This window comes from Hesperophylax consimilis, chromosome 20 (genome assembly GCF_061612785.1).
Source record: "Hesperophylax consimilis isolate HC1 chromosome 20, BYU_Hcon_1.0, whole genome shotgun sequence".
NCBI lineage: Eukaryota > Metazoa > Arthropoda > Insecta > Trichoptera > Limnephilidae > Hesperophylax > Hesperophylax consimilis.
Window position 1 is genome coordinate 26,734,851 of NC_142855.1, and position 8,890 is coordinate 26,743,740.

At 35.2% G+C, this 8,890-nt stretch overlaps 1 protein-coding gene across 1 annotated transcript; it reads left to right on the forward strand.

The window, feature by feature from the left end:
• Positions 1-1,627: 1,627 nt before the first annotated feature.
• LOC149414455 (myb/SANT-like DNA-binding domain-containing protein 3) lies at positions 1,628-4,978 on the forward strand. The gene is made up of 6 exons (XM_089643763.1): positions 1,628-1,951; positions 2,025-2,250; positions 2,348-2,486; positions 2,743-2,814; positions 3,003-3,113; positions 3,206-4,978. Exons 1-6 carry the CDS (start codon positions 1,932-1,934, stop codon positions 3,424-3,426), a joined length of 789 nt encoding a protein of 262 aa, XP_089499889.1. The 5' UTR covers positions 1,628-1,931; the 3' UTR covers positions 3,427-4,978.
• Positions 4,979-8,890: the final 3,912 nt, after the last annotated feature.

The following is an 8,890-nucleotide window of genomic DNA, read 5'->3' on the forward strand; positions in this document are numbered from 1 at the left end:
CAACGTATGATGTTAGCTCTTCAATCTTATGATTTAAATGTTACACATGTCCCAGGTAAAGAAATGTATATATCAGATACTTTATCTAGAGCTGCTTTAAAAGATCATTATATACCCGATTATGAGTCTGATCTACATTGTCATGTAAATTCAATATATATGAACTTAGCTATTAGTGAAGAATATCGTAAAAAATTGAGTAATGCTACTGCTTTGGATGAAACTATGCAAATATTAAAAAAATATTATTATGAAGGTTGGCCGAATAGCAAAGATAAAGTCCATTACACTTTAAAATGTTATTATAATATTCAAGACGAAATTCATGTCATTAATGAGTTAATATTTAAGGGTAATAAATTGCTAGTACCTCAAACTATGAGAAAAGAAATGTTAAACAAAATACATGAAGGACATCAAGGAATAAACAAATGTCTAAGATTAGCTAGAGATACTTTATATTGGCCTAGTATCACTGTAGATATAAAAAATTTAATTGAGCAATGTCAAATATGTAATAAATTTAAAGTTTCTAATCAGAAGGAACCACTGATAAATTATGAAATTAATAAGTTTCCATGGCAACAAGTAGGTATTGATTTAATGTATTTTGATAATCAAACGTACCTCATTGTAACAGATTACTATTCAAAGTTTATTGAAACTGCTTTCCTAAATAATAATTCTACTGCAAAAAATGTCATAATTCACTTAAAATCTATTTTTGCACGTCATGGTATACCAATGTCTTTAGTCTCTGATGGAGGTCCGCCTTTTCAAGCTATTGAATTCAAATCATTTTTATATGATTGGGATATAGAACATGTAGTTACTAGTCCATATCATTCTCAATCTAATGGTCAGGCAGAAAGTTCTGTTAAAATTATAAAAAATATTCTAAAAAAGTCAAAAGAAACAAATACAGATCCTTATATATCTCTATTACATTATAGAAACACACCTAAAGCCAATTTACCGTCACCTGCTCAATTATTAATGTCTAGAACTTTAAGAATGAATATTCCTTTAACTCAAATTAAATTAAAACCAAAGGTTGTAAGATTCTCAGATTACAAAAACTGCGTTGAAAAAAATAATTCAAAAAATTCTAAATATTATAATGTCAATGCAAAACCTATGTCTATATTTAAAACAGGAGATTATGTGTATTTTAAGAAAAACCCTAAAAGTAATTGGTTACCAGCTGTGGTCAAGGAAAAATTAAAATGTAACAGGTCTTATATTGTTGAAGATTATTATGGTAACACGTTCAGACGAAATAGAATTCACTTAAAAATGAGATATAATACAAATGTTAATAATGACCATCTGTCCATGCGATCTGATCCGGCACTTGAAGAGGCAGAAGCTGGAGATGAGGGACAGGTGGGAGAAAATAATAATATGAACAACCCTTACATCACCAGATATGGTAGAGTGGTCAAACAACCGGATAGGTATAATGTCTAATGTCAATGTATTTAAATTGTTATTGTTTTTATAAATAAAGAAAGGGGATGTAACATCACTATTGGTGTCGCACATCACTAGTACTAAACGTGATTGTAACACATTGTATTGTCGTCTGTGGTCATGCTAACAAGCTCTCTGTATAACCGTCACAAGAATAAGGGTGGGTTTTTTCATTTACCTTTACTTTTAGCAGTGCAGTTTACAGTTACTTTCGCAATACATTTGACATTTAAGGAAAAATGAGTTTTTTCACGACGCCAACTGCTAAAGTAAAGGTAAATAGGGATGACAGCATGATAACTAATCTAATTCCCAAACTTTTGTTTTGGGAGCTGTTCATATATTTTTTTCATGTGGCAACTCACACATTAAATGTCAAACATTCTATGAATTCTATGCGTATTGCGTTGTTTATGATTGTATCTTCTGGTGTAAATATTGTTATTTAAATAATAATAATGAGTTTTATCGTCGAAAAGTAAGTAAAAATTCAATTAAATTAATATTAATAGTTATTTTTCAATATATAACCAATGTATACATGTTTGCAGCGAACGTGGAAACAATTTTTCGGCGAGGGAAATCGACATCTTAAAAGATTTGCTACAAAAATGTGGAGCCATAATTATGTGCAAGAGATCTGATGCATTGGGCTCACGTGACAGGGAAAAAGCCTGGAGCTCTTTGACAAGTGAGTTCAATGCATCGACAAATGTGCTCCGGACAACGAAGCAGCTAAAATATAAGTGGGAATATATAAAGCGTGTTGCTAGAAAGGTATTACAATCACTACTCATTTGATGTTATCTCTCATCTATTCGTGATAATTTCACTTGTTTATAATTGAAAAAAATGTGTGTTTTGTATATTTTAGGAAGCTGGAAAGCAAAAACAGTCACAGCAAAAAACAGGTGGTGGGCCTCCCATTCCGCCAATGTCGGAAACTTCTGAGTGGATTTCGGGCATTATAAAGGAATCCATTGTGGGGATTTCCTCAACATACGATGGAGATTGTAAGTTCTCATAGACACGTCATATTCCTAAGGAAATAAATGTATATCATGTGATGTGGTGTGTAGATGCAGTAATGTGGATTATCTCTTGCCGCGGGGTGTGGTGATGAATACTGTTGTCTCATTATTTCATCATATTTTTCATGCAGTTTACAGTTATTTTTATATAATAACAAGTTAAACTTTTAACAAAGGTGATGTCTAAAAAAAAAACAAGCCGGTTTGGTATTTATATAAATATAATTCATCTTTTCAGCTACATCAAACACAAACAGTTCTAAATTAAGCGCTGACAAACTACAAATTGTACAGCAGCTCATGGGTTCAGGTAAGAAATTCTCTAATTTTATAATGTTGTATAGATGCTTGAGATCCTTGCGGCCAGGCAGATAAACATGTAATTTACAAACTTCAATCTCAACCTGCAAAGCAACCGCCCGTTAAAGACTTGCTCCCAACAACTGTCATCATTTCTTTAAGCAGAAGTTTAAGTACATAGCTATTTTTTGATTTCAGAAGAAAATCCTGGAATGGATATACTTCCATGTCAGCAGTCATCAGTGGTAGATGTTGACCTTATAAATATTGAAAACCAGAATAATTTCCCAGCAGAAACTCCCTTGAGAAGTAAGTGGAAACATTTTTATCAATAAAAATTTGTGTATAAATTAATTTATGAATCCAATAAATAAAAAAGTGTGTTTATTATCTTTTTCCAGACATTCGCAAAAGGTTTCATACAAAAAATTCCCCAAAACAGACAAATCTTTCTGTCAGCACTACTAATTTAATAGAATTGAAGGGAGAGAAATTACAAATGGAAATAAATATGATGAAGCGGGATAATGAAAGAAAAGAAGAAAAACATGCTGTTGAGATGGAAAACTTTGAACTACAAAAAAAGTTTAGAAATACTTATATTACAAAAACAATTAAGTGAATTTAATTGTTAATTAAATAATAAATAATACATAAATCATATTTTTAAAAGAGTGCATCATTTCAATTCCTCGTTTTCTTATTTCTTATTCCATATAATGTGCACAGTACACACTGCACGTGAGTTACAAGTGCGAGGTACAATGGTTTTCACATTGCGTCTCTGACAGCCAACCAAAAAAAAAAATATATATTTAATATATGTATATAAACCTCCTCTGCTTCCGCCACATTCATACTTCTATGTATTGAGTTGGATCCTTCTAATTTCTAATGAATTTATGTCAATGAAAACCTGCAAAGGGTCACTTAATGGAGTACTGTAAGAAAGTGGTTATCTATGTTCATAAATATGAAGGATACAAGGAATAAATACTTAGTGGTCAAAATAGGAATGAATGAGTGCTTCCCTAGCATTGCTTCCAGAGGTGGTCGGCGCACCGCTGCCACCGCCTTCATTGTTATCCATTCGGATCATATCTGTCGAGCTCAACATACATTTCCGGATCTACCTCAGGAATGTTCTTTTTTAAACAAATATTGTGTAAAACTGCGGTGGCAAGTATGACACTTTCGATTCTGTTTTGATTTAATCTTAATTTGGTCGCAATGCAGGGAAAACGTCTCTTCCAGACACCATACGAACGCTCTACTGGATTTCTGGTGCGAATATGGCATCTATTGTATAGTTCCTGCCCTGGTGTAATTGGATTCCTAAGAGGTGTTAAAAGGTAGCGCTGCACGCCATAACCCCCATCTCCCAAAATTACGTTGCTTCCAAAATCTCCATTCTCCAACCTGCCTTTAATGTTGCTACCATTAAAAATGGTGCTGTCATGGCTAGCTCCTGGCCATCTACATACAATATCCAAAATTAGTAGATCAGCATTACAAATTGTTTGGACATTGTATGAGAAATAACCTTTACGGTTTCTGTATAACTCCGCAGTATTTCCACCTGAAATTATAAAATATTGTAGTATATTCCAATTGCATAAATATATGCGAAAACCAAATATTACTGTTTTGTCTCATTTACATTCATACATACTCATCTATTTTTCTGACTCCTGACATGGCCCGACTTAAGTATCTGATTCACTTGATCGTGCCACGTCTTCCTCGGGCATTCCAGACTTCTTTCACCATTCACATTTGCGTCATATGTTCTCCTTTCCTTTCTTTTCCTTCTTTCTTCATTCATTCGCTCTGCATGCCCAAACCATCTGAGGGCCCTTTCTTAATCTTACTTATTACAGTTAAATAAAAACACGAAAAGCTTATTTACCTGGAGATGTTATTGGTACATGGGTACAATCGATGGCTCCTATAACATTTGGGAATTTGGCCAATCTATGAAACTTTCTGTTATTCTCTAACATTTCAGCGTCACTTCTGGGCATTGATATAAAGTTTTTATTGAGTGACGCTATCGCCTTTGACACATTGAAAATTATTTTACATACTGTACTTTTGTGTACATTTGCAATGTCCCCAAGTACTCTTTGCATTGAACCAGTTGCATAAAACCGCAAAGCCAGTAACAGCTGTTCAGATGGTTTGACAGCATTATTCCTAAGGAGAGAAAGAAAGTCATTATCATTCTATTTACGTGATGTAATTTGAATAAATCGTTGTAAAAATGTTTGTAATTTCATTTTATTAACCATTACTTACATATCGGTGGGAGTACATATCATATCTGCGATTAATGTAGTTAAAAGTCGAGCAGTTTCCTTATTGACACGAAATCGGCAAATAAAATCATGATCTTCCATTAGATACATGTTCCGACGTATATTATGTCGCTTAACACGTCGCGTCATATTCATTACAACTTCATCATCAGAACTTGAAGAACTGTCACTTGTTGCAAACATTTTGTTAAGTAATATTGGTAATATATAATAGCAAATACCGCCAAATAGCTACAACAAAAAATAACCTCTAAACTCTTGAACTGTCACTTCGGCAATGGCAGCCATTTTTTACTTTACAATTAGCATTTACAGCACGGTTGCCTAGCTGTAAGATTGTAGGTAAAAGTAAACGGTAAATGTCAAATGAAAAAACTCATTTCTATGACTTTTACTGTTTACTTTTACAATTAGCATTGCATTTAGCATTCTCGGTAAATGAAAAAACCCACCCTAAAAGTCTATCTCATAAAATACAATCAGTGTTTTAATATAAAGTCATCCACATTAAATAGAACAAAACACTCAGTTGAATTCGAGCAGCCGACGAAACAGCTTATCTCTCGCTCTGTCCTTCCGTCTTTGTCTCTCACAGTCCCGCGCAGATGTTGTCAACCATTCGGGCACATTTCTAGTATTGTGATTTTTGTTTGTGACTTTGTTTTAATTTTTTTTTTTCGTAGCGTACGAACGCAATGGCAAAGCAAAATTATTTATCTGATAATGAGATCGAAAAGCTACTTAACAGTTCGAACAGTGAGATCAGTGATGATGGCGACTTGGAATTCAAAACATTAGATCCAGAATTTGAAAGTGATCCGGAAGAAATATTACTAGAGGAAATATCTGAAAGTGGAAATGGAAGTGATAATGAAGTTAGTGTAGGAAATTCGAATGAATCCGTTGCAGATCAACATTTATACGTGTCGAATTCCGGATTCCAATGGAATTCTGCGCCACCAGCCAGCTCACGTACCAGAAGCCATAACATTATTTCTTCTACCCCTGGATTGACAGGGGGGTATAACTCCGAGAAAAAGGTGGGTCAGAAAAAAAGTCACGGTAATCTCTATGGGTGACTTGTGACGTATATTTTCCACATTCCAATACGAACTTCATGCATGTTTAGGCCGCTGTCACGAACTTCATGCATGTTTATAGGCCGCTGTCATTGGCCGATTTTAGGCTAGCCAATGGGTTGGCTCCGAATGAGAATTATATTGTCTATGGTTACGCCTTTTTTATAGTTTCTATCCTAGTCGATGGTGAGTATGTGTAGTAGTGACGTATATTTTTCAGTTACAGACTTTTATCTATGGCAAACATTAGGACCCATGGGCTCAGTACTAAAAACCCGAAGATATTGATCTAGTGAGTGGTAGACGTGGGTCGTAACGTCATTTTCAAGAAACGTAACGAAACAAGTTTCTTGGTCGGCGTAACCTGTTTCAAAACGGTTATTTTTGTAACTAGTTATTTTCATTCACTTACCCGTCCTCGCGTGACAAATGTCAACCATGTACATGTGTTGGCCCCGCGTTTGGCGTGTCTCCCGAGTCGGACTAATTAATTAATTAGTTCCGACTAATCACGAATAATATACAATGGTTATTGATATTTACAGTTTATTTGCACGTTATATTTACTGTTTATTTACACCTTTTCATCGTTTTCACTGATATCTATCATCTACCCCATCTCCTTCCCCTCCCTACTACCTTCAGCCTCACAACTCACAACATACCTCAATTGGGGGTGCCATAGTCGCACTGGCTCCAGACGGGAGCTTTTGGGACTCTTGTGCGGTATGATGATGGACACTGTAACGCTGTCCGAAACGTTGGCTAAAGAAGGGGGTAGCGCTACATGGTATACCCCAAAAATAAATTGTTTCGCACTGGCTCCAGACGGGAGCAGTTGGGACTCTTGTGCGGTATTCGCTCGGCTGCCCGGGAGGTGTATTTCCAATCCCTTTCACGTTTCAGTCGCGCTAAAATTATTTAATTATTTTCAATGTAAAACAAAACATTGGAGGTAATAAAAGCGGTCTATCCTCTCTGCTTACCCTTCTATAATTACGGTCGTCACCCTCATACAAACAGATTTATTTTTTATTTATTTATTACATAAGATACATTTATAAGCAAAAATAACATAATAATATTTCAAAATAACTGTCAATATTAAAATGTGTACAAGTGTTATAGATAGAGCAACGAAACGCGTAGGCGACTGAAACGAGGACTAATGGTGATTTATATGCATAACATAACAATACCGCCGACTACCGCGTTACATTACGAAACGCGGCGTTACTGAAACGCGGCAGAGATTGGAAATACGCGGTCGCATGCGAAACGACCGAAACTAGTCTCACATATGCATAACAAATAACAATCCGTCCCGCCGACGGCGCCGACTACCGCGTTACGTTACGAAACGTGGCGTTACTGAAACGCGGTCGCATGCGAAACGGCCGAAACTACTTTACATCACACCCAACACCAAATAACGCATTTACAAAAATAACTACTTGTAATTTTATCGAGACTAGTTATTTCCGTTACATCGACGAAACTAGTTATTGTATCTAGTTACGTTAAATAACGCTCACTCCTAGTGAGTGGTTCATTTATGATTCAGTCGTTGATTAGCTGTTGTGCGGCATGTCCGCGCCGCTGTATATCGACGAACCGCAAAATTTACGGAATACTAATTTCTAAAACTTCCATCTTCATACAAGAAACACAGGGGATATGTTATGAGTTAATGAGGAACTACAATAATATCATATAAAAGTAAGAATACGAACGAAAAATGCATAAAAAGCCTTTTAATTTCATCATTTCAGCCGGGTCAATCTGGACCCACCACCGCCGCATGTGTTTCATTTTCAACCTCCGGGTATTACGTGTTAATGGCGTAGTTTCTACTTGTCAAATGTCAAAAAATGACAGCTTCAAAAGTAACAACTACCGAAATAGCGGGCTATTTAAAATAACACCTCTTATTGGAAAACCCTTTACTATAATTTTATTTTTGTGTTGTCAATGTAGATATAACGGCTTATGATTTTTTGGGTGTTTGAAGAAACAAGGAATGAGGTGTGATTAAAAAATTTAAGTAGGTTTTGGCATTTTTGATACGTCTTCTCCTTGACCCCGCGGCTTCAGGCTAAATGTTATTGGTTCGTGTTGGAGAGGGTTAAATTGTGACCATCATTTTTGGATTTTCGTGTTGTTTCTTTTGTCTCCAGAACACCAATTACAACTGAAGTCTGCTAACCCGACAATGGAGACGACTTTTCTTACAATATTAAGCAGATCGTCTAAAATATTCCACGAATCGGAGGACTTATTGTAAATTTCACTCCTTTTTCTTCTATTGCTTGAAAAATTTTCTCTTTCTGCACGCTGTATTGGTGTTAGACCAATTAGGTTATCATTTCTCTCCGATGCCATTTTCTTGAGAAATCTTTCTATTTTCTCGAACTTTTTGTAGAAATAGTCGATTTTCATCATCTGTTGATCTTCTTTTTCGTCGGGTCGAGATTTATTGAACGAAGTATCTTGGAATACAAGTTGATTTCTTTTGTCGAGTTGAATTGATGTCATATTTGAAAGCAGCTTCAGTTTTTCCATTATTTGACTCGTGACAACAGCGCCTTTGTTGTCAATTGACTGTTGACCCTGAAAATGTGAAATTATTTGAAGAAAGTGGTTTTACAGGGATACATTCAAAGTCAATATTAAACTTAACAGGATAACA

What these genes read in the sequence shown, in the direction of transcription:
- LOC149414455 (XM_089643763.1), top strand. Translation starts at nt 1,932, where the DNA reads ATGAGTTTTATCGTCGAAAA. An exon ending in ACAGCAGCTCATGGGTTCAG is followed by an intron (nt 2,815 to 3,002) that starts GTAAGAAATTCT and finishes TTTTGATTTCAG; the next exon opens with AAGAAAATCCTGGAATGGAT. An exon ending in AGCAGAAACTCCCTTGAGAA is followed by an intron (nt 3,114 to 3,205) that starts GTAAGTGGAAAC and finishes ATCTTTTTCCAG; the next exon opens with ACATTCGCAAAAGGTTTCAT.